The following is a 26,465-nucleotide window of genomic DNA, read 5'->3' as shown; positions in this document are numbered from 1 at the left end:
GCATAATGTTTCTTATATGAGCAGTTGTAATGAGCTCAAGCTCTGAATGAGGCTTATCACTGGTTTGGCAGATGCGACACATGACGGAAGCTCCCCTTGTCTCATTATACCAGCTCCTTTGTTTCCTCCATCCCAGGGCTCTTCTCATCTCCTGCTAGTGGTTGTGACGGCGTAATTGAAAACAGACGCCTCTGGAGTTGTTCACAAAGCCACGCCTAAACTTGAGAGGTGTGGAAGTATAGGGAACTACAGAGAGAGATAAAGGAGGTCAAAATGTGAGGAGAAAAGAACAATTGAAACAGGAGAAGCTGGCAGGCGGCGCAGAGAGGAAGGGATTGGAGGAGGGTTCTGGGTGGGTGTAAATGTGTTTTTGTGACAGGCATCTGGAAACAATGTAATTTGGCCGAGTCTGGCTCTGCCGAGAGAACTAATGTTTGTTTAATGTGGGCTTGTCCTGGACATGTAATTGCTCTCTTTACGAGGGAGTCTGAGAGGAGGATATGAAAAAAAACATCATGAAACGCTCTAAGCTTTGGCTTAAAGCTGCACACTTTCTGCTCGTCTCCAAACGTCTTGGTCTCCGTCTCTTACATATCCACACTGAACACACCCCTGTCTCTCTGAATGTGTTGGTGCCACTGCATCTGGTTAGCATCAGGGAAGAAAGAGTGAAGGGTTTTTAGGGCCTCTTGAGACCCCCGGGGAACATCATAGAGGGTCTCGGTCAAAGCAGAGGATCTCTCAGGCCCCCCCCCCCCCGGTTGAATCGCAGAACGAGCTTGCACATACAAGCAAACATTAAAAGAAAGACGTACCCTCTGTGTTGGATTGAATTGCATTGTGTTTCTGTTTATGCTCCCAGCCAGTCATAATGGTTGTCTTACTTCTCTGCCTCATAGTCTGTTTACTGCTGCACATTTCTGGGAAAGATCCTGCAAGCATACACGCGCGCGCACACGCACACACACACACACACATGTACGGACGCACACACGCACGCAGACGCACACTGCCAGCAGCCCCATGGACCACCCAGTCTATGTGTTTATGTGTCCTGGTTGAGTCACAATCTGTGATCTCTTTTTAATAGCCAGAGTTGACGCATGCATTAGCTTTGTGGCACCAGTCCACTTGTTTAAGGGGAACAGCAGAGCCAGAGGATTTATCAACAGATAATAAACATTATGCCTTCTGTTTATTATCAGAGCTTTTAGGATTCTGCCACTTTTCTACGAGGATATGCAGTTATTTTTTGCAAAAAGCCATTTTCACTTGCATTAAAGCCGCTGTAGTTTAGAGTTGAGTCAAAATTGTTATGGTGAGCTTTGTAATTCAGACAAAGATACGGAGGAGTAGTTTTCATCGCAAAAGAGGGCATGTTTGTGCATTTGTAGTAGCCTTCAACATTTGTTTGTCAGAATTTGTATGTAATTTACCACAAAAGGGCATTTGACTCAAATACTTATAACGGTAAAGTCACTGACTGGTACAGTACCTTAGTCATAGCCTGATGCCCCTACATGTCATGAACATTTAACAGCTTTATTTGCACTGTTTTTGTATATAAAATAAAAAGGTACAGTGAGTACTTGTCTCATCTAAACAAATGTCTACTTCGCCATCAATAAAATTTGAATGTAAAAAAGAAAAAAAAAAACTTTCCATGACTGACTCACAAGTTTGATTCTTGTACAGTGGATCTCCAGTATTTGGGGTTAGGGACGACAACCAATCATGAATAGCTAAAATCCACAAATGACTGATATTCCCCTTTAAAAAAAAAACTTAACACTGCATATTTTAACAGTTCAAATACCCAATATACCTCAGTATGCATTAATACTCACGGTGGAAACTATTTTAACACTACTGCAGAAGATCATATCTGGAGGCTTTCTTATCTCCACTCTTGGGTGTTCAGCAAATTGGCACCAAGGAAAATAAATTGTGATCCTGGCTTAGCTGTTTTGCAAATTAGCCTATTTAATTGCATTATACTGAGGTATTTCAGCCTCGCAAGTGGCATTTTCTATCAAATATTTTAGATATGCTCTGCGAAAAGGCATATTTTCCGCAAATAATTAGAAGTTGCGTTCCACAGAAAAATCTGTGAAATACTCAGTTGTGAAATAGGCGAGACTCCACGGTATGTTTTCTTCTCTGTCTGAGTCTATTGAAGTTTATAGCCTCGCTTTCCAGAGTCCACATGGATTTTATCTCATTCTCCAAGGCTATGGAAAATGTTTAATGCATAGTGTGCAAGGAAAAGGGTCAGCATTAACCATCATAAACCGTTTAGCTGGAAGGAACAGCCGATTGATTGCAATAGGAATGTTACATTGCCCTGTCACATTTCTTACTGCCTTTTAATATTGAGTCCATCCTTCTATCAGTCAATGAATTAACCATACCACCGAGTCTTTAGTACATACACAGAGAGCTTCTGGACATTCTGAATGAAAATACCTTGAAGAGAGAGAATGTAAAAGAGCTACAGGCTACGTACAGTAATTATCAAAGAGTACCTGGTTTCTGTTTGGTTTGAAAAAAAAATTATTTCTACCTGCATTTCAGTTCAAAATTATACATACCTATGACAGACTTGCATACAGATTACTTTAACCTCAACCAAGGAACTTGCTTCTGATAAATCACATTAGAGTATTAAAAACTAAATCTATTAGTATTTATGTTGTGTTAAAAAATGGCATGTCAAAAATTATTTACACCATTCTCAGTCATCAATTTAAATTTCGGATCGCAGCAATTGCATTCTCCTTACTTGGTTATTTATCTTCATTGATGAGTTGTATAGTTTTTGAGGTTGTAAGGCCTCTTTGCCAGCACCCTAAACCTAATCCGTGGGTGTCAAGCTCGTTAAGACTTGAGGGTTTTGCAGGTTTTAATTGCATCTCTGCTCTATCAGAGCAGCTTTAGACGGCTGAATTAACTCAATGATATAACTTCAAACTGCAGAGATCCAGTTAATAAACCATTCATTTGATCTAGTTGTGTTAAACCATGGAACCATTTACATCATCCTGAACATAAAAACGCTCTTTTTTTGTACTCAACTTTAACTGTTGGTCATTTGAAGGCCACTTCTCCCGCTGCTGTTAAGACTTTTTATGAAATAGTCAAAGTCTGATATTCAAACTCGAGTAAAATCAAAATATCCTTTCCTTTCTATCTCAGAAGTCTTGTTTTTGTAATTCTCATTAAGGCAGCGAGCAATGGAGCTAACCTACTTTGCTCATCACCTGCTTATTTTAATTAAAAATACATCCCTCCTCCTCCTACCGTCTCTTGTCTGGCTCTCTACATCTATTCCTGAGCAGTGGGTGAGCCATGCCTGCAGACAGCATGTTAGGTTCCAATGATTATCTCCTTCCAAACGATAATTAGAGCAGCCCTGCTGTGCCCTGGTCTTTTTCAGGACTGAGGCGCAGCAAACAGAGCACAGCTTCTGTCTGATCAATTAGCACTGCCCACTTTTCTCCCAGAGTTCTCCTGCAGCGGCCGGTGTCATCCCTCTCATCTTTAACCCCACTGCTGTTTTTTTTTTTTCTTCTTCCTCCATCACCCAAGTCTTAACCAAGTAGATGACACCTACAAAGTGATAATGAGGTCTCGCACTGTTAATGGGCTCAAACTTTTCCCCTCAGACAGTGACGCAGAGCCTGTCCTGAACACATCCTAAACCTAGAACGGTCCAGTGTGCTGCTGCTGTTGCAGATGCCGCCGCTTGCCTCATTCTCAGTGTTTGTGCAACAAAAGAAGTGTTGTGCATTGTGTGTGAGACTAGGGGGTAATGAGAGGCTGACCTGGGCACAGTGCTTCACAAAATGGTGCGATTATGACGTAGCTGCTAGACCATAATGCACGTCAGACAATGACCCATTTAAAAAAAACAACAACTTCCAAACAGGGCAGCCAGATGCCGCTCAGTCAGTCTGACCCTCTCTGGTTGTCCATGTGGCAGGTTTTTTTTTTTTCTTTTTCCCTCTTTCCTCATTGTTTTTATAAATTTTTTTTGCCTTCAAACTTGATTTTGCTTTTAAGCTGCCTCCTACTTCACAACAAACTTTCCAAATTAACACTTTTTGGTGTTAATTTGGAACGGGGTTACATTTTGACTCATCTGCGTCTCTTTTCCCACCATCTCTGTTTGTGTCTCTTAGTCAGTGTTCTTTCCTAATATGTCTGCTTTATCTGCCCTGCAACAGCTTGCAATGAGTGTGGCCAACCAGGGATTCTCTAAGCTATTGGTTTAATGATGCCAGCTCCTGCTTTACAGGGATTTGCATGTCTGTCTGTAAACATTCTGTCCTCATGCACAAGGATTCCCAGGCAAACATGTACTGCCAGCTTAGAAAACAAACGCTGATGCTGACCACATCCGTTACCTTGTCGTTGCAATTATTAGATGTTTCGCAAATGGTCAAAACTACCCTGAGAGGTGTTGGGCAGATACATGCGGATGGACTCATCCTTCCTGGTAGCAATTGTGGACTCAGTGAAACGAGTAAAACGGGACCGGATCAACAAGAGACGCATTTCTAAGGGCTGTTTTACTCTTGACTCTGCAGCTGAGTTGGAAACCGAGGAATGTCAGGGAAGGACAAATAACGGAAAGGAGGAAGAGACGAAGAGAAACTGAAAGAGACGTCAGGTGTCCTCTGGTCCTTCCAGGATATGCATTTTTTTTTGGGGTGGGGGGAGTGTAAAGACAAGTGCGCAAAAACAGATTGGAAAGTTGGAGAGGAGAAGGAGGAGCAACCAGCATATTTAAATCCTGTCTGGGTTTCAAGTAGACCACGGACCTCTTAATCTTATCCTCTTGACAAACACGCACGCAGGGCCAGGCAGACGTCTAGCTAGCCTATTTTCATGTGACCTGAATTCCCCAGTGTGGCATTTTTTCCCCTGCCAGACTAATCTCATTAAGCTGGGTGCTGAGCTGGAGAACAAACACACCAGGCATTCCTCACTCCTACTCTTGCCTTCCTCTGCTGCTTTTGTCTCCTCCTTGTCGCATTCGTTCCGTCTCCATCAGTTCCCCCCCACACCCCCACCCCTCAGCCCCTAGTCTTGTACGTTCCCATTTTGGTCGCTGTCTTCATTTCTTCTGCCTCCTCTTCCTCCTACTCAGTTGTCTCCCATATGTGTGCTTGCTTTCTGTCTAATTATGGCCTGCCACTGCAGAACAGAGGAGAGCAGGTCTAGCTAGGCAGCGGTGTCGAGGAGGGAGAGCCACCTCTGCCTCCAGACATACAATCAGTCCTCATTATGGCTGGCTGTCCTGCCTTCCCCCTGCCTCCTCATGTCTAGCATATGAAGCCTTCAAACACCTTCACAGGCTTGTGGAAATCAATGCAATACATTATTGCATCTGTGTTGCAAGCCTAATTCACAGTCTATGCACAACAGAATGCTGTTATTTACAATTATCCTAATCCCCTGGCTACTTATGAAAGGCTGATTGTGTGTGTGATGTTGTGGGGTGGAGGGGGAAGCCGCACGGCAAGCTAAGTTATTTATAAGATAAGGACTAGTTTTCAAGCAGGGCGTACAAGATGGAATAAAAAATGCTACCACATGCTGCTCTGTTGCAGATGGATAACCCAGATTGGACGGAATCTCGGCTTCCCATCGGTTTGTTGCAGCAGTCTTGCCAGGTTCCTGTTTTGAATGCGCTATCGCCAAAGCCACAGTCAAAACAGGTCATCAGAACAATAATGTTTTCTGTTCAAATCAAACCTTGACTGTAGGTCATAGGTTCGAAATGCTGCAGATGGCGCGCGGAGATCTTTTGAGTCTTTTCAAATGGAAGCGCTCATGAGCGAAAATGTCATTATTCAAAATGCGATTTTAATAGAGCTGCAAGGCTTCCAGAAGAGGTCAAGAACAAACTTTCCCTCTAAAGTTGTAGAAAAGATGACTTTGTCTTCAATCTAAATTTAAAAAAATAATAATAAATGGTGAAAAGATGTCAACATGAATATGTTTGCTGGCTAAGTATTTTCAAAAGGCTCTTAGAGTTAATAAGTTACAATAAGTTGTAGCTTTCAACATCTTTGTGTAGACTACTGTATGTTTGGGCTAAAAAGTCTGCTTCAGCATATTATTCTAGATGAAATAAAGGAGACAATTTCCAGAACAGAAAAGGTGTTCATCAATGTTCAATCATTTCCTGTTTGATTGATTTCTCTCATTTCTGAGCTCCTCTTACATCATGAGTTTGTTAGAAGTTGAATATCAATTTTCCCTAGCATATTACTCACTCTCAAAAAGTTTTGAATTTCATCTCTGCAATTTCCAGACCAGTATCAAAAAAATATTTTAATGTCCAAATGTAATATTTTTATTTTTCCTTTCCTACCTTATGTTCCTTCCTTCCAGTTTCTGCTTTCTCCTGGTGCCAGATTCATAATAAACTTTGGCATGTTATATTTTACAACAAGGCTAAAGGACTGATGTGTGGTAATGTCAGTAAATTGATGCGCACACACACTATTGGAAAATTCTTCATCCGTATGAATTTCACAGTAGATTGCACCGCTAGTCAGTCAGTACATGTGTTTTTTGGGGTCAATGATATTTTTGCATGCAACATTAGATACTGAATTATACATGTATGCCTATTGTTTGCTATTTCCTTGTCTTTCAGATCTACATGACTCTTAATCTTGTTTACATTAGCAGCACACTCCTGGTAGCAGTCTTTACAGTAGTTCATTTCACTAGAGGTCCAGGATGATCACAGAAACCTGTCACGTATTGTGTTGCTCTGTGTTTAGTCAGCCATTAGACCGATTTCATGAAAAAGACACTGCATTAGGCTAAGCTGCTTACAATGTTCTTGACTCCTGTGACCTTTTAGTCTGTGTTTTCTCCTCTCAGCCTCGTCTTAGTTGCTGAGCTGCCAGCCTTTTAACTCTAAACGGCCCGAGATGCAGTATGTGCTGATTTCAGTTTTTAGGCTACTGTTGCTGAATGTCGAAGTTGTTCTCGGGTGTATGAACAAGAATGTGAACAATGAATAAATATTTAAGATGAATAAATAGAAATAGTCTAGACATTAATCAGTGTTTTCCACATTGTTTATTTCATTTACATCTCATTGTCAAACATGCTCACTGTTACCAAACATTGGCATCATTGTCAGGGGGCAAACCATGTATTTTTCAAGCATAAGGTTAGGTTTGGAGAATTGTGTTTTTCACGTGTGCCAAAGAGCAGACAGCACTGTTAACTGAGCAGGGTAAAAACATGACGTGAACTGGCCCATTAGTGTTTCGAAGAGATTCATTCATTCATGTGAACTATGTTGCTATTCAGACATTAACTTGGTTGAATTTCACCTGCGCCAGATCTTTTGAAGTTTTTCCACAGACATTGTCTGTTTGAACTTTGCTATGTAGCTCAACAGACGCAGTGAGACGGTGGTAAAAACCTGTTTGAATTACAGAGCGTCAGCACATGTACACTAAGGATTTCAACCGAAACAAAACTCCTCAGGGCTCACTGGCAGTCATAAGCCGCTTTAATGTGTACCTATTGCTCCATAATTATCATCTAGCACTCTGTATAGAGCGACATTTTAGAATACAGTGATCAAAAAGGGTAAAATCATCTCCATAAAACAACCAATACAAATTATGTTCTCACAGAGAACAATCACTTTTTGATTAATTGATCAAATTATGACTAGTGAGGGAGAACGCCAGCAGGATGTTTATTTAATCTTGTAAACAAAACAAACAAAAAAAAAACTTAATGGAAGGCATTGGCCATTAACTTGATTTACTATAATTGTTATTTGAATCATCTCACCTCATTTTTTTTTTTTTTTTATGTTTTGCTTTTTATTAAAACATCATTAGATTTTGGATGGACCAGACCAAATTTTTCTATTTATCTTATTGTGCGTTTTAGTTTCATCATTTTGTAGTAACTTTCGCACATGTACCTGGAGATAAAACCCAATTTTACATTCCATATTTTCCTGTCTCTTCTGTTTGGGTCCCATGTTGGGACTGTGAGATGTGCTTTGTTTATCCCATCCAATAAACAAAAACCTTTAAATTTAAGTATCTGGGGATCTTGTTCACGAATGAGGGAAGAGGGGAGCGGGAGATCGACAGGCGGATTRGGGCAGCGTCTGYCRTGAAGCGGGCGCTGTACCGGTCCGTCGTGGTGAAGAGAGAGCCGAGTCAAAAAGCGAAGCTCTCGAGTTACCGGTCGATCTACGTTCCCACCCTCATCTATGATCTTGAACTTTGGGTCATGACCGAAAGAACGAGGTCACGGACACAAGCGGCCAAAATGGGTTTCCTCCGCAGGGTGTAGGGTGAGAAGCTCGGTCATCCGGGAGGGACTCAAAGTAGAGCCGCTGCTCCTCCACGTCGAGAGGAGCTAGTTGAGGTGGCTCGGGCATCTGGTCAGGATGCCTCCTGGACGCCTCCYTGGTGAGGTGTTCYGGGCACGTCCCACCGGGAGGAGGCCTCGGGGAAGACCCAGGACACGCTGGAGGGACTATGTCTCTCGGCTGGCCTGGGAACGCCTTGGGATTCCCCCGGAGGAGCTGGAARAAGTGGCTGGGGRGAGGGRAGKCTGGGCCTCCCTTCTGAAGCTGCTGCCCCCGCAACCCGACCCCGGATAAGCGGAAGAAAATGGATGGATGGATGGATGGATAAAAACCTTTAGACCTATTCTGAAGACGGTTAGAATATTTATGGCAAATTTCAGATTAGATACTTGATATTTCATTTTTAAAATGAAATCTATAATGGTGACATTCGGGCTTTGTTTCAGCTTTGAGGCATTTTTTCCCCAAGTTGTCTTATGAAGATAAAGCAAAACAGTTTTGTTGGATTTAGATTTTTTTTTTTCTGGATGACATAATTATTTTCGCTGAAACCTTTTGGACTGTTGTTACAACCGTTGTCATACTTGTGGAAATCCTCTATCTTCCCCTGAACTTTGACAGTTCACAGCCATCTGTTTTTTACTTTCCCACGGTGTCTACATTTTTTTTTATTTTTTTTTTGTGCCACCATGATCATGGCAGACGGGACCTTATCTAGTCATGGTGGCGTCTGTCTGGCTTGTAGACACATTGTTATGAATACAGTAACTAAAGGATGAGATATAATCTTTATTCCCCAAGCCAAAGGTTCTTCTTTTAGAGCAGATTGTTTCATGTGGGTAAACAGCTTGCTAAGATTTCTATTGATGATGGAAGTATTTTCTCAGAAGTTCCTTTTTTTAAAGCTGCCAGCTCTCTTACTTTGAAACATTGCTATTGGGCTACAAAACCGATGGTCTTTATTAATCTGCAAATTTTGGTTTAAATGGTCAAATTACTTGAGCAAATGCTGGCTTTGTTAGTTACAATAAGCAAAACAGACAATTCTCGAACTTATTGAGGTGTTTTGCATTGACAGGTGTTTCTTCCTTTCTAAAGAACTGGTTAACACTTGGATACAGTTTTCAAATCCTCATACATTTGGCCTCGTTTATGTTTTGTTTTTTAGTAAAATAAAAGAAAATGAATCAAGAATAACTCCTTCATGACAAAAATAGCAGTCACCTGGTACTTTGCAGATCTAACCCAAACATCTTTCTCAATATGTAAATGTGTCTGCAGTTAAAAACACTTCCTGGACCACGTAAGTCGCTGCACTCGTGTTGTAAACTAAAAATTATGACCCAACATAGAGACTGTCTGTTGAAACGAGGGGGAAAGATTACTGTTCTAAGAATGTTAATCAACACAAAATGTGGTAAAACATGTTTGTTTCCAACCAGACGTGTCAGAAAGTGAGAAGAGTTCAAACAAAACAGGACGATTAAATGAAAAACAAATACAGGTAGGTAGAGGAAGGAGTCAGGCCAGAGGCATTCCATGAAAATAGGAAATGGGTAACAGAAGAAAAAGAACCAAAGCAACTCAACCACAAGAAAATGAGTAAAAGAAGTGGTGTTTACATAAGGAAAGAAATCACACTGAAGACTGCATTAATAGATTAAATGGATCATTATTCCCCTTCTTTTCACCGATCATTTATTAAACAGGAGGGAAAAGAAAATGATGCCAACCATGTTAAAACTGTGAAGCTGTAGTTTTTATTTTAACCAACCTTTCATATCCTCAAGTCGTGTTACATTTGATCTTGAGAATGTAACACTGTCGCGCTCTAAACCAGAACAAATCAACAGGAATGGGTCCTGAATTTAGAAATCTTAAAAATTTCTATACTCAGAATTTCACCTGAGTTACCCTGAGTTCTGTAGAAAAATATAAACTTGGACTTGCTTAGTAATGTTGGGAATAATAAAATGTTTGGGGGTTAAAAAAAATTAGGCTTCAGGTTTTAATCCCTAGTGATTATTTAAAGTCACATCTTTCATTTGATACATCAAAATATGTTTGTTACTGACACCGAACCCACAAATGAAGAAGTTTTAAATAGGCTTTTAAAATATCTGAAACATCTTATTGGAACTGTATTTTACGATGTATAGTTTATTTTTAATCTTGTTGCATGCCAAACAAGGCACTGACTATCATGTTTTTTTACAGAGATCACACATCATACTGATTTTAAGAATTTATGTATCGTAAAGAAGTCCAGCTATAGATTTATAAATTGTGTGAGAATGCTAATAGAAGTTAGCACTGAGGTCAGAAGCCACCTTCAGCCTCAAGGTGTTTGATGATACAAATGGAAAACAACCTCTAACTAGCTAAATGTTTTGTGCTTAAATGTCTTTAATGTTACGAAAACAGCTGGAAATTATTTGATGTCAACATTTGGAGGAACCTTGAACATGTCTGGTACATTTATAAACCAAGAAAAGTTTCAAAAACAAATTGATTTCATTTTTCTGAGCTTTTAAATCAGTGTAAAGACAGACTTGTATGGCAGAGGTTCACTGTCCTTTATGTCTTAGATGTTTCCCTGCCCTCCTTAGCTTCTCAACAACTTTACCATCAATAGGCCTAAAACAGCCTATTGATGATTTTTTTTTAATACAAGTTCTGTTCAAGCTGTAAAACATTTAAAACAGGCAGTGGAGAGGCAGTGAGGACCGTCGTTTTATGTCGTGCATGGTTTTTGTTGCTAATAGTGGATTGATTAACGCAACTATTTGGACCTCCGACTTGCGTTTTTCCGACTTGCAGCTGACATACTGTTAATATCCGAGTTCTGTTTTCTGAAAGACAAAATGCTGCTTAATCGTGACTGTCTCTCTATCTTCAGTTGTCAGATGCGTTGTTTCTTCTGGCTCCATTCTTCTTCTTGAACACCTCAGTTGTCTCGATTTTTGGCTGCTTTGCCTGAGGAACTTTGTAAATAATCCTTCTGAGTCATCCACTTAGCTCCGCGCTTTTTCTTCTCTTGTTCTCACCAGCCTCTCCTCCGTCACTGTCATCCATCATTAGTGACACTTCTCAGTCCCCCATGGGAAAGCCTACCATGTCGTGACCTGTGGCTTATAAGATCACCTCTCTGTCCCTGCCTAAGACTCCTCTTACTTCTAAGCTGACATTCCTCCGTGTTTATCTTCATCTCTCGTTCCCTCCCTCTGCCATGTTCCTCCACCTTTTCTCACCCACCCTTCACCAAGAGGCAACCATTTAAAGACGCAATAATAAGTAAAACCACTGTATTGTGAAGCCAATTAACCTTTACATCCTCCCTATCCCCTCCACTCCTACCCCCCCAGGCGCAGGACCTGAATGTGATTGAGGAGGTGATCCGCATGATGCTGGAAATCATCAACTCCTGCCTCTGCAACTCCCTGCACCATAATCCCAACCTGGTGTACGCGCTGCTTTACAAGAGGGAGCTCTTCGAGCAGTTCAGGTCCCACCCATCCTTCCAGGACATCATGCAGAACCTTGACACGGTCAGTTACTGAAAATCAACAGTGTCTGATTTGTTGATGTAAGATTTTTGGCTCATCTAACTAACATTTATTGTAATAATTGATTATTCAATCAGTTATTCTGATGATTGATTGAGTAAAAAAATTGCCCCATTCTGCAAATTTTTTCATTTAACCACTTGACAGAATGAACCTTTTTTATATATACAATACTAGAAATATGTGAAAGATACAAATAAACAATTAAGTTCCTGTTTAGATAAGAAAAACGTTTTACTACCCAAAGCGCAGTAGCATTCCTTTAGGATGCGCTTGGTCATTTGTAGCAAAGGATGCATCTGCAGCTAAAAAAAAATACTTCTAACAGTAACATGTGAAAATCTCAGCCCTTTCTGCTTGACTTAACATTTGGCATTTACCAATTAATGATTGCATATCAAAAGTTGCTTAATAGGAGATTTTCTTGACTGAATTTGAACCAGGTGAAGCAAAAACTATGCCACTTGAGGAGTTTTGGGTAGAACATACTCAAAGAAGGGTTATGTTTTTTTTTATTATTATAATTTTTTTTATCTTTGATGCAAAATGAATAAATTTTTGTACAGTTTTGGCCTTATTACTACTCTCAGTATGTTGGTCATCCAGCAAATGACCTTTTTTGAGTCTGTTTACTTCAGTTAACGATGAATCGCTTACTAAATTAGCTAATGATTATTTCAAAAATCTTTTTATCACAAATAATCGTTTCATTACAGCAATAAATTTTCATATATTTTGGGGGATTTCATTTAACGTAACCTAACACAGAGCACAACATTATAAAGTGAAGGAAATGTAAATATATGTTTTCAAGTCTGGTGTCCACGCTCAGCCTCCTTTACTTGGATACCCTGAATAAAACTCAATACAACCATTAGCCAGGCAATTAAGATGTCACCCAGTTGGAGAACATTGTTGAACAAAGTTGTTGACGAATAAAAGGCAGAGCTGTCCTGATAAAGGAAAGCAGATGGCACAAATAAAATGCCAATGAATTACATTAAAGTGCGTTATGTTACTGTGACAAAATGTGAAAAAGTTCAAGAGGCAAATATTTTTAGATTTAAGGAGCTGTGGATGAAGGACGTAGATTTGTCTTTTGCGTCCTTAAGAAAGCCTCTGAACTGAAACATGTGCAAACTGCATGGGCAACATGGAGCCTTCAGCATGTGAAACACCCTGAATTAATCAGTTCTGGTGTGTTGAGAGGCTTTGTCTCTTAAAAATTATTGAATGTGGGTGAATAAAGATAAAGAACGTAATCCAGAGCTGTGTTTTATATCTGTGGCAGCCATCTAGGCAAGGAAGTAAAGCTTTCTGCTCTATCTGCATGTGGTTGCTGCATGCATCACCCTGGGGTTCGCTGTTATCCATAAGTATGAGGGAGGCACGCCTGCTAGGAACCCTTGGTTCAGACCACTTCCCTCAGGCTATTCTCTGAAGCTTTCCTCGTGCTTGCAAATTCATGTGTGCTAGCATGAGATCCAGGATGAGAGGCTGCTGCTTTGCTATTCTAAATTAAGCCCATATGAGAGGCCTTCAGAGTTAATGAAAAGATTAGTATTAGATTGAGACGCACACTACACTCATCCTGCAGTAGTGTTGAATTTTATAAAGCAACTGTTGAGCATTAGCAGAGAAAATGTTGCCTGTGGAGGCATTTTTTTCTGCTGTTGGTGACAAAGAAGGGGCATAAAAGGAAGAATTGGTAATACCGAGGATTTTATTTATTTTTTTAATTTTCAAACATTTCCCCAGAGGCACATCCAGCCCAGCAGTAGAAACACAAAATATGCTTTCCTCAATTTCCTGCTCGAGTGTAAACCCAAAGGGCATCAAATAATTTAAGCTCCTGCTGCTGGGCTTTTTCTAAGTGTGATTTTTTTTAAAATGCAGAAATCATGTGTTGAATTTGAATCAGATCCCATTTAACAAAAACAGCATTCATGCAGTTTTGAATTTTGCCTTTTAACCTCTTATTTTTGACTTTTCCCAGCTACTGTTATTTATTATTTGGTGCCAAATACATCTTCTGTAGGCCTGCAAAGTGTGGAAACATTTTTGTTCATGAACCCGTAGATGAAATATGACTTAGATGTGTCATATTTTTATTACTAAATTGATCATGCTATTAGTTTCATTATTTTATTAAGGAAGCAGGGTTGTCATTCAGTCGTGGTTCGTTGTAAGGTCATGTAAGTCACTGTTTCAGTAGGACAGACCTACAAGAAAGCAGTAGTACACATGCATTACATTACTAGCGCTACACATGCAAGATTGGCCACTTCATCAAGTGGCCAATCTTCCTGAATGGGGTCAGATTTCTCTCTACAACATGACACACTGTAGAGACAATTTATAGCTTGGTGTCCAGGCGGCGTGATAAATAAGTCCTCTAGGCTTCTCAATCAGGAAAACACAATAAACAACATTTAATTTAATTGTGTTTGTGTGTTTTGTGGCATGAGAAGTATTGACAAGAAAAATTAGAGTTATAACTACTGAACAGTGCTTCCACGAAGATATTTATTGCCTTGATGTTTAGATCTTTAACTCTGAAAGCTTCTAATTTCTCATACTGAGAATCTGGGCAGCTCACAGTTGCATTTGCGTTTTGAAAATATTGAATTTTGATTTAAGAATTACAAAATATACCAGTTTGCTTAATTCTGGGTCTTTATATGCAAACTCGCAAGTGGCCGTCAGCCTGCATAGGATTCTCACAGTGTCATGACTTAATAAAAACACAGAGTTTTTCACATTTTCACAGTATTTACTAAAACAGAACATGAATGACATAATCTAATGACTTTTTATTTAATAAAGAACCTACAATATTTTTTATACTTCTTCTAATAGTAATAGAATGACTGATCTGTTATTTGATACTTGTACTTAATTAAATAAAAATACAATTAGAGGATAACACATTTATGTTGGAGGAATTACTCAGCCTATCTGCTCAGATGGCTAGCCAGCTGTGGTTTTGAAACAGTGCCACATTAATGAGTGCTGGGTAATGCTGCTTTGGTTTACACACCAAGACTTTTCACATTTTTTGCAACTAGAAAATTTAAAAAATGTAAGTGAGGTAAAGGGATACTAGCCATTTTTCACCTAGTTGACTTGCAAATACTCTCTCGCTTCTCATTGATATGCCTTTAAACTGTAAGAATGGTATGATGGAAAATTTTAGACATTTTCAAAACCATAACTTGTAAAAACCTTGATATGGGAAATCTGCCGAATCTTACTGAAAAGCACAATGTGGTTTGCGGATCGCCCTCCAAACAACTGTCGAGTAAGTAAGTTCCTGATTGTCTGTCTCCTGTTGCATGAACTTTAGGTGATAGGATTCTTCAGTCAGCGTCTGGAGCAGGCTGGAAGTGACCTGTCAGTGGAGAGGGTTCAAGAGGTCATCATGAAAGGAGCCCAGGCCTTGCCTAAAGACAGACTGAAGGTAAGATGACACATAGGACACCACGACAGAGGTGATTGTTAATGAAGGCTGTCTGCAGATAAATGAAGCAGTACATGTGTAACGTAAACAGGCCGTAGACTGCGAGGTTCTGCTTGTTGCATGGTTGCAGGGTAACTGAAGACAAGCTCACGAGTCTGTCTGCACAGATGAATGGGGAGAAGTATTAGAAGTGGATGGGGAAGGGTTCAAGGAAGAGATAAAAATGGCTACCGAGACCTGAGACAAAAGACCAAAGCCCAGTTCTCATCAACATTAATGCATATCTCCCGTCCATCTCTGCTGGCCTGCTACATGTGAACATGTAATGACATTTCAAGGATATGGGATGGGGGAGCTCGGGGGCACTTTGTCATGAACACATAAGATTGTAGGGAGAGGGGCGGGAGGGGACATAAATCTGCCACCGCGCCTCGTTACCCTACACTCCTGGCGGGTTCGCTAACCCCTCCCCTCCCAAAGCTCCTCCATTAATCAGTGAGGGAATATGTAACCAGGGGTCTCCACACAGCACTCCCCACCAGCACAGAGGCTCTTAATTGCCTGTTTCATCATGTGTTTCATGTTCTATACTTGGCGGCGAGCTGCAAGGCATTTGTCTCACTCGCCGACACTGAAGAGGGATGGTGCATCGCCATGAGTTTATGTGGGTTCCCCCGTCTCACTCCCAGTCAGCACCTCAAAGCATTAATGCAGCAATCATCCATAAATCCATAGAATTATGCATGTGTGTAACCCTGCTCTGTCCTTCAGAGTGGTGCACATGTAGAAAAGACCAGCTGAAATGTACATGTATGTGATTCATACTTCTACATTTATATGTTTTTTGAGTTTTTCTTTTGCCATGTCAACTGGGTGCACGACTGCAAGTGCGAAGCGCGTGACTGCAAATGTGTCGTTGAGTTTCACATTGACTCCCCAGCCATCAGAAAGCTTTCCAGTTCCACTGGGTGACGTGAAGCAAAAGAAATATCTGGGCAATGTCTCCTCTGGGAGAAGCCCATGCTGTCTGATGTTACCATCAGTCAAACAAACAGCTGTCTCTCCTCTTCTGCCTTCCTTCTCCCTATGAGCTCATCCTGCTGTTGAGCCCCCAATCTAAAGAAAATCCATATGTTAGACCAATGTTGTGCAGAATCGTCAATGAGTCGATAATTACTCCGCAAGAGGAGAATTGGTGACTCAATCAGTTGAGCCTTCAAGGCGGTTGGGAAGAAAGAGATTTGAACACTCTCGGTATTCTCCAAAGAAAACACATTGAGCCTGAGCATGTTATTCATCTTGGTTGGTCAATCACAAGTACAGCTAGTCTATTCAGTAGTAATTACTTCCGATGGGGAGGTGCTGGGGTTGATATGTTTCTGTTTCTAGTCCAAGATGAAAGCCAGAGTGGAAGAATAAATGTCAGATTTCATCTGTTTCTGCGTAAACTTTTTGATTATTTTTTTTTTAATTAACATTATATAATGTGTTTTTTGCGCTTTGTGGAAACTAGGCCTAACATCCCTAGTTTCCACTGTTGGCTCTAAAACAGGATCACTAACGCTGAGTAGTAGCTCCTGCCATTGCATCAGGGTTAAAATGCTGTCTGTTTACACAGTAAATCTGCATTATAATCCGTTTTGAGTCAGAGGAAATTCCTAAAATTCACAGATATTTAATTAATCAAGTCTGAGAGACTTGTCCCAAAGGAACATTAATCACACACTCAGAGTAGCAGCACTTTATTTCTAAAACTCTGTTCATAATCAACATGGATTGTGGTTATTTATCAATGCATCAGAACATAAACCGTTTTAAACCCTATCATGTTACCTTTACTTAAATTTTGACTCCCTCTTTTACCACAGACAGCTGTGACCAGATGTTGATGATTTTAAAATATTTTACAATTAAAATTACTGGTGTAAAGTATAAGCTTTAAACTTTTTTTTTTTAAACTGATGTGACTAAAATACAATGTCAAACATTTAAACCATTTCAAAATGCTCCACACTTCCACAAAACATCATTCAAATATTCCACGTTCATGTAAAAGCAGAGCCATTTTCTGAGATAAATTTCTTGTTTGTTGCATTTTTGCTGGATAAATTCACTGAACACTTGAGGTGGCGTAAAAATCGACGCCTTTGGATAACCGCAGCAGACAGGGACATCTTGGGGGATCACCAAGTCTCCGTAACAACAATCTATTCAGGTCTTTTTGCTCATCTTTACTGAGGTTGCCAGTAATTGTAGAGGGTGCTAAAACTTAGTGGAGGCAAGGCTTGGACCAGAATGACATTCTCACTGCATAATAACCCTTTGTAAAAATGCAGCGGTTTCCAGTTGTGATATTATGTTGACAAAGATGTAAACCATGGTCTTATCACTTTAAAACAAGAACGCTTTGACTCAACTGACTCAAACAACAACAGTAGAATAAGCAAGCTTTGGTAGCAATTTTTAGGTGGTCTTCTTTGAGCCAGTTGAAAGGCAGTGCACATCCACTGGTGGAAAACTTGCTGTGTCATGACAGAAAGTTTTAGCATGTCATTTTTTTTTTTTACTTTTAAAACCAGTAAGCAGTCCATGTGTAGTGGAGACAGAGACATTTCAGAAGTGAGAGGTTAAGAAAGCCATTTCTTTCTAGACTTTACTAATCAAACAGAACTTTGTTATTGTGAGCAACAAGGACGACTGTGGACACTACAGTACAAAAGGCCGGTCCTTTTGAAGTAGCTGAAAGCGTTCAGACAAAAACGTTGACGTGTAAATGAAACTCCAGCTGAGACAATGCGTTAAAGAAGGTGTAAATACCCCAAAGACGACCCTCATCGTCTTGTCACTCTGACCCCTCTGTGTTTGTGTGTGTTTTGTCTCGGGGCGTGTGGTGTTTGCAGGCAGGGCTTGAGGAATGTGTTGTTTAGCCTGTCCAGCTGAAATCTGCTTTATTGAGCACTGATAGCCTGCAGACTGTCTGACTCCTCATGGGGGCGGTGGATGGAGGGGTGAGGCAGCAGGAATACCAGTTATCCCTCAGCTACCTGGTGCTCATCGCCACTATCCCACACACCGACGTGTGGGGAGCAGAACAATTAGAAAAACAAATGCGTAAAACACTGCAAGCGTTAAAACATCAGAGACTTTCTAAAATGAAGCTCTTCATCAAATCATCATTACTAACCCGTCTTTATGATTCATTGTCTGGACCCTCCAGATAGTGGACATTTTCCTTCAAATCCAAGCAGTGATCTAGTTACTTTTGTCCTTTTGAAAATAAACGACTGAGAGATTTGGAAAGAAAAACAACCCCCCCCCCAAAAAAAACAAAGAAAACAAACACAAGCAAGTCAATTTGGAATATAACCTTTGAGTGTTTGTGTCTTTACCTGCATTTGAGTTTGTTTGCTTGTTTGCTCGGGGTTCATATTTGCTCCAAAGCTGGATGCTTCTCTGTCTGGTCAAGATCTGGCAGCACAGCCGCCTGCAGAAGAGGAGAGGGAACACAGAGTCCTGAGTGAAGATGCGAGGCCAGCCAGTCAGTCTGTGTTCTGGGGCGAGGGCCTGACCCACAAGGACCCATAACTAACTGATCTGCTCTCGGGCCAAGTGGGTCCGGACAACAAGCTGATGGGGAGGGGATAAAGCGAGAAAAGGCAACACAAAACCACGTTAGATATTCACAGAGGAAGTCAGAATAAGGGACGGCTAATAATAATAATGTTGGGGTCGCTGTACTTGTTCTCCTCTCAGACTGTAAGGGATGTTTTGGCTGCATATCTAAAATTTCCGACTGCACAAAATCCCCCAGCTATCCCCATCCAATATGGAAGTAGAAGGAAGAGCAGTGGCCACTGTGACTTAGGCATTATTTTGCTCTATTTTATGTATTTATTGTCTAGAAGGGGTACTCGCATGTGTCTGGCTTTCTTTTTCCTTCAATAAAAACATGACTTGGGAAACGATAATTTGAGGAAAATATGTTTAAGTGTAATCGTTTCCTCCATTTGAGCTTTTCAGGGCATATCATTTTACAACAACCTCCAGATTTGTAGACATCCCTGTCAGCTGCTCAGCTTTTATCAAATACAAATTTGAAATAAACCTTGATCAATCCAGTTAGCTGAATTTTATTAACGTGACACCAGACTTGTTTCCATTATTTGCAACCTTTATTGAAGCCATTTGGCTGCTGCCTGTAGCTGTAGAGAACCTTTTTACCAGACAGACTTCAAGAACCAGAAAGAACAGCAGAACTTCCCATGTGTTTCTTTATGTAACTTCTGATTACAAAAAAAACTGCGAACAAACTGCATCTAGTAGCTTTTGATATACAATCTGTGCTTTTTCTCGAGGACAGAACAGCTGAGAAGGGGGCAGAAATACATGTATTATTCAACAAGGGATTCTTGATGGATTCATTAAATGTAAAGAAATTGTTGCTTGTTTCGGGTTTTTTTATAATATTCTGCAGAGCTAGTGTCTCTTGACTTCTTGTGTGTGTTGTGAAATATGAGGCTGGTTTTAGAAAGTTAAACAATAAAAACGCAAAGAAATTATCTATTCCTCTATCACCCACAGCTCCTTGATCTTAATGATTGTCTTGGGGAAGCTCCAACATTATCAGAGGTGTTTAAACATTCTCCATATATCCAGAAATGATCAGTAATATATGTGTTGTAGTGGCAAAGTTTTATTTAATATACAGAATAAATTGTAGACTTTGACCACAAATTATGTTTCTTAGCGTTTATGATCAGTAATCCCAAAACACCAACCGGTATTTGAAATTTTAAAGTGTCTTTGCGCATTAGCAGTTCAGTTTTAGGAGCTTCTGATCATTTTCTTTGCTTTTATATGTCACAGTGAATTATATTAACTCTCGATGATCATGAATCTTAGCACTACTCCTGAGAAAGAAAGATTAAATGTATTGCTATCGAGATAAAAGCCACATAAATGAAAGGTACAGGTTGAGAAAAAGGAGAAAAAAAACCACTTAGTTCCTCTCAGGCTACTGCCGGCATTTTCAGATGTTTGGGGAAACATCTGTGGTTTAGACGAGACCACTAAAACCCCTTGAATCCACTGTAGTTATCATGCCAAGCCACTGTATGGTTGCTGTATTTTTAGCGTCTCTTCGAATTGTGCATTCACTGTTGACTCCTCGCTTCCACCTCATGCAGAAAACGGTAACCCATCCCTGATGAACCAGATGCTCATGGTACATGTATTCCTCACCAGAAGTTGTTGTCGTGGACACATCAGCAGAACTGATCATTCTACTACCCCGACCATTCATGACCGGCTCTGACACTGAGAAAAAGCTCATGTGCATGATTGACAATGCTCAGAAAATCCTCCTAACATGACCCTCATCTGCAATAGCTGTGCAAATTTACATCAGGAACTGTCTGGTGATTTTCTTTTGACATCGTCTGAAAGTGACTGAAATGTCCGCTGCTCAATTTTCAGCAATAACTGAAAGGTCTGCTAGAATTTTCCCTTTGCACTTCAGTAACCATTGATTTTAACAGGTGAAGAATAGCATGTAGGTTCAGCTAATATCAGAAATGCTTCGTAAAGCTAATTAGAGTATTGTATATTGTATGGAGATATTTGCATATTCCCCTGGGCAAATTTAATCAGTTAATGCTGCTTGATGGAACAGCATTAATATCACACATTTTGACAGTATGTTGACATAGCCATGTTTGCTGATTAATGCTTTAATTATCTTAATTAGCACATCAGCATTACTGTGCAGGATCCATACATCATGATAATCCAATCTGGACATTAATCTCCTTGACAACCTTCTGTCACCATGTGGTAATGTATGTAAATCAATAAATAAAAATGAGAAACAAATTTTCCAATTAAAAGAAAAAGTTTAGAGCAATTTTTTATCCCTTAGGCAAAAAAAAAAAAAGAAAAGGAGCTGGAGTTGAGTGATCACCACCGTCGGTGTCGTATGAACATTTGCTGAGTTGATAGACTGAGACAAGTCACCTACACACACACACACATACCAGGAGGATAGGACAGCTTCTGCATTGTGTCTGGCCATCACAATGGTCCTGGTGTGTGTGGTCTAGTCTCAGTAGCCTGGCATATGGCCTGTGACCCCGGAGCCCCTCTGTCTATGTCATTATGATACCGATAGCGTTGCTGTGAATAGAGGCAGTCAGGACTCAATGGAGCAAACTGGGACCATCACATAAAGGGCACAGCGTCTGTCTTTCAGCGCAGCCTGATTACTGGACTGTGTGCACGCACACAACATGCATGTTTAGACGGGAAGATATAATGAGGTGCCCTTGTATTATTGATGCTTCTGCTTCTGCTGCCTACCTGCTGTTAGGTGGCCTGGCTGATGCTTGGTTTGGTCCACTTGGTGGGCTTTTCTTCTTTTTTCTGGCAGAGTTGGAAAAAGATCACACAGCATTTCATATGAGAAGATCTCAGCTTTTTTTTTTTTTTTTTTTTGCAAAACAGAATATTGTATTCAACTCTTACTTTATTGTGATCACTACTGTCTTGGTTTTGTCTTTTAAATATTTATCTTGGTTAACAAAGTGCTATTAAACATGTGCTCCCTTGGACTACAAGCAGGGGCAACATTATATAATATATAATGTTATAATTATATAATATATAATAATATAATATAATATAATCTGCAGTATAACTGCAGATTGTTGTTGGTCAATTTAAGACCTTCTTCACACTTGCCCCAACGCTTCCAGGAACTGTTCAGCTTCATCTGATGACAGCAGACTTGCAAAAGCTCATTTCAACATTGAAAAGCCTGACCCTAGAGTGATCTTGGTGTTCGCATTAGAAATGTATCCCTTGTGTCTGCTTGGCCATCTTATCCCAGTGACACTGGCAGTCTGTGGAGATTGTCTGAAAATGTAGGCTTCTGTGCATCCTCAATCAGTTTCAGCCTGGGTGAAACTGCCGCACACTGCTTAGCATGCCATTTTGCTCTGTTTTTCATAATCTGATCCAGTCTGTCCATCTAATATTTCAGTGTTTATGGATTCATACAGTTAAAAATATGTTTTGATGGCCCATCATGTTCTTCGCTGAACTTTAAAGTTTTTTATGCATCTGTACATTTCCTCCGACTAAAATATTTGACCAATCATGAGGAGTTCATCAGCAGGACTTGCGTCCTACTGTTCTTGTACAAAAACGAAAAAATACACACAAGCAAACAACTCTCTTGTCGATTTAATTCAACCATTTGTTTAAAGATTTGATTTTCTTTACTTTTCAACTTCTTGAAAGAGAAATAATCATCGCTTGAGCTGGAAATAGAAAAACACAACACGTTATGAAACTAATTACAGAAGCTGCAGATTTATTGTACCTCTGACATTTTTCACACATTTGCAAACAATTGAATCTGTCGTGCGGATGATTCAGCGAGTTTCGTGTCAATCAACAAGTATGAATCATGCTTCACTTGCTGCGGGCAAAAATATGATTTTTCTTACCTTGAAAGAGTTCTGTTCACCTTAAAACTTCTTACTGTGGTGGAGAGTTCAGTCATCTGCTATCAAATTTTTAAACTCCAAATAACATTGTGCTGTTTTTTTTTGGTCTTGTTTTTTTTTAGTCTTGTGTTTGGATCATTTATCTATCCATCTCTTTACTTATCCCCATTCTATTTGCCATTCTTATGTCAATGTCAATCTACCCATCTGTCCATCCACATAGCTCTCCCTTTCCTCAGCGGCACTCTCCACCTAATTCTCGTGAATCCTAACATTTTCTCAAATCAGACGGGTTATATATTACTTTCCAACTTTAAGTCTCATGCATTTCCTTACTTTTCCTTTTCTTTTTTTTTGTCTTGTGTGAACAGAAGTTTCCAGAGCTAAAGTTCAAGTACGTGGAGGAGGACCAGCCAGAAGACTTCTTCATCCCCTACGTTTGGTCGCTGGTCTTCAACTCCGGTGTTGGCCTCCACTGGAACCCGCATGGCATCGAGTTGTTCAGCATGGACTCTGGCTGAACAAGAAAACAACCCCCAAAAACATTCAGTCTTCATCACAGTTCAAAACAGAATAAAAGGACTAATGAGTGTGTGTGTGTGTGCGTGTGTGTGATTTATTTGGTGTGTGTGTGTGTTACCATTTGTAGAATGTGCACGCTGCTTTCAAAGTGCCTCGACCTTGTACATGATGGAGTTCCTTTTTATGCAGCACAACCTTGTATTGTAATAACTGCTCTGCTTCAACACTGTGAAGCCTCATCAGTGCTGCTTAGCGGTGCACACAGTAGCTTCCAATTGTTCCCCAATATATTTCTGTAGTGGATGCTTGTTTAACAGCACATATCTGTTTTTGTTTGATCAAGACGCTCAGATTTCTGGCAATGGAGGATTCCCTTTATTTTGTCATTCTTCAAAGAAACAGGTCACTGAGGAAAAAACAGACAATACGTACATGTTACACATTTCCACCGTGCAACTTTAGATCCTTAACTATGTTGTAATGTACTGAGTTTTAAATATTAATGTCATATATTTAGGTGTTATTTGGATCCCTCATGAGAACAGCTGCGATTTATAACTGGTTTGTTTGTGAAGTTGCCGTTGGGTTCAAAACAGTCAGAGAAACATAATTTATTATCAACTTTTAGATTAAAAATGCAGAGTCCCTGGCTGTGTAATATCCATCGTTCATGTACAGTTTAATTAGAGCTTAATCCGAGTCCCTAGACAATATTAGCCTCCTGCATCACTGTGATTCATGTGATTTCATCGTTGCTTCCAGCCTGACTTCACTCAGTCTTTGTCATTTGCATCTTTCTGGATAGTCTCCCAAGGCAAGTACTTAAACTAGGACAGACACTACATCTCTTGTCCTGTTGTGCATAGCTACAACTGTCTCTTCAATTTGTTACTTTATATGCATGTTTAACTTGAGACTTAAGTTATTTATTTCCATGTATGTTGGGTTTTTTATATATAAATATAAAGATGCATATTCAAGACCACTAAATATAAATGTGGCAGGGAACAAGGTGAGCACTGCTTTTGAGGCTGAAGGCCATGGAAACCGGATTGGAAAATTAGCTTTTTATTACTGCAAATTCAGCTATCATTTTGTCAGTTTTCTTTGAAAAATAGGAGTTTCAATAAAATGGTTAAATCAATGTGTTTGTCTCTCATTATTATAACGTTAATTCTGCACCATTTGCAGAACAACACATGCTGTTTCTAGGAGGTTTTATGCAACTTTCCATTGAATTATTTGTCTTTAGGTTTAGTGGGCATTTATGTTCCCCATAGCTTCAGGTTTGGTGTGGATAGCTCTTTCACCTTAACTTAGATCACTGTAAAACTGTATTTGGCATTTTAATTCAAAGTCAAAAAATACTTTGGTCCCAAACGGTAAATAAAATGTAACTCATCCATGTTTCTTTAAAGAGTTGTTGTACATGGTGATGATTCTGAGCTGGAAGATCTACTGTACCAGCTGTCTCTCTTTCCAGTTCATACGCTCACCTGCTCTTACTTTTCTTTGTTCACTCTGATCAAAGAATATGATTTTTCTTTCCTGTGCATTAAACGAGACACAAGAAACAACCTCAGACATTCAATAACATTTTCAATGTGCCTCACACATCAACGGGAATGCATCTTGTGTTGCTTAATATCATTTCTCCAGAAGAAGACTAGAGGGGGAAAAAAGGTTTTTGACAATGGCACCCACTGTGCTGTCAAAGAGAGAGGCATGCAATTCTCTTGGGAAGTGCATGCCTTTTGGCTCTACTGTAATGGTTTTTCTGCCTGAAATTTCCTGGCTTTCAAGGACAATATAATGGATGTGATCTGCTGTAAAGAATGCTGCACCGTATTTTCAGCAGAGGCCTGACATTAGGTTACAGTGACATTAGACACTCAAGGAGACTGAAAGTGCCTTCTTTCTGCGCTTCCAGTCTCACCTGCTGTATTAATTCAGCGGCAGATGGTTGAACGGAGGTTTTCACAAAGTGACATGGCTCTCCTTGTTCCTGTATTGCAGCAAGGGTCGACTTCCTGCTTCTGTTTCAATGGGAAGATGGATGAAGCATGGGATTCTGGGATGGGTTGTATGTTTTCTACATGTCCTGTGCCTTCTCCTGAACTGTTCCCCTACTGGAGCAGTGTGACTCCAGAGCCAGAGGTCATACCCAGATCAGTTTTCTACAGAGAGTTATCAAAAGTGGGACGCTTTGGAGACCGGCTTGCTAAAGTGCTGCTTACCCCCTGTGACTCAGAGCTCATTAACTTGACTGATTGCCTCTGCAACAGTGGGAGGTCTGTAAGTTCAGCAGTTTTAGGATGAGGTCAGATCAGGAGTCAACCTCGATCGTAATATGAAATGCGCTCACAAAGATTTTAAATATGAAAAGGAGTGGGTACATAACCACCCACAGTCCTGCAGATCTGACCTGGAATGAGAACAGACCTCGGTGGGCTGGACCGCTGAAATAAAAGAATGACAAAAGAAAGATATAAAGATGAGACAGACACACTGACATGATCTTGATGTCTGAAAGATACCATTTAACTTGGGTGACAATACATGGAATGACAAACCTCTGGTTAAACCTTAATGAAGACTTTTCATGTATGTTGAGTCCTTTTATTCTCCGAAACCACAGTTTTTCAACTATTGAAATACCTAAAACAGGCACTGATAGTATTGAGAAGAGAGTAGAACATTTCCTTAACTAGCCTTCCAAGGTCAACAGTCGGGCTTGCAGCTAGTTAAACTACAATCTAGATGGACTTAAGAGTTTTAAGCATTCTTCCTCCTTCTACCTGTTAATTCTTTACATTTCATGGTATTTGGCTGTGTAATGTGCTTGACAGACATTGAACAGTGATAGCTAACTCATGCTCTGCTGCGTGTGCCTTGGATATCTTGGATCCGGGAGTGACGTCGCACTAAGGTTAGCTGTGTCGGATTTGCTAGCTGTTGTGTTTTGTGACCAGGTTGAACATATTTTCACTACAAGATAACATATTTCTGGATATTTTATCTCTGGATTTTAAATGCAATGA

The 26,465-nt window shown here is 40.1% G+C and overlaps 1 protein-coding gene across 2 annotated transcripts in view; it reads left to right on the top strand.

Moving 5' to 3' along the window:
* dym (dymeclin) overlaps window positions 1–24,568 on the top strand; it is a 50,658-nt gene extending 26,090 nt beyond the window's left edge. For both annotated transcript variants that reach the window (XM_008424486.2, XM_008424485.2), the window contains exons 15-17: window positions 11,737–11,919; window positions 15,284–15,397; window positions 23,274–24,568. In XM_008424486.2, coding sequence (XP_008422708.1) covers window positions 11,737–11,919; window positions 15,284–15,397; window positions 23,274–23,423 — 447 coding nt within the window. In that variant the 3' untranslated portion in view covers window positions 23,424–24,568. The remainder of the gene's footprint in view (window positions 1–11,736; window positions 11,920–15,283; window positions 15,398–23,273) is intronic.
* Window positions 24,569–26,465: the final 1,897 nt, after the last annotated feature.

The sequence above is a fragment of the Poecilia reticulata genome, linkage group LG12 (genome assembly GCF_000633615.1).
Source record: "Poecilia reticulata strain Guanapo linkage group LG12, Guppy_female_1.0+MT, whole genome shotgun sequence".
NCBI classification, from domain to species: Eukaryota; Metazoa; Chordata; class Actinopteri; order Cyprinodontiformes; family Poeciliidae; genus Poecilia; species Poecilia reticulata.
Note: the sequence above shows the minus strand (reverse complement) of the source record. Positions and strands in the feature narration are given on the sequence as shown.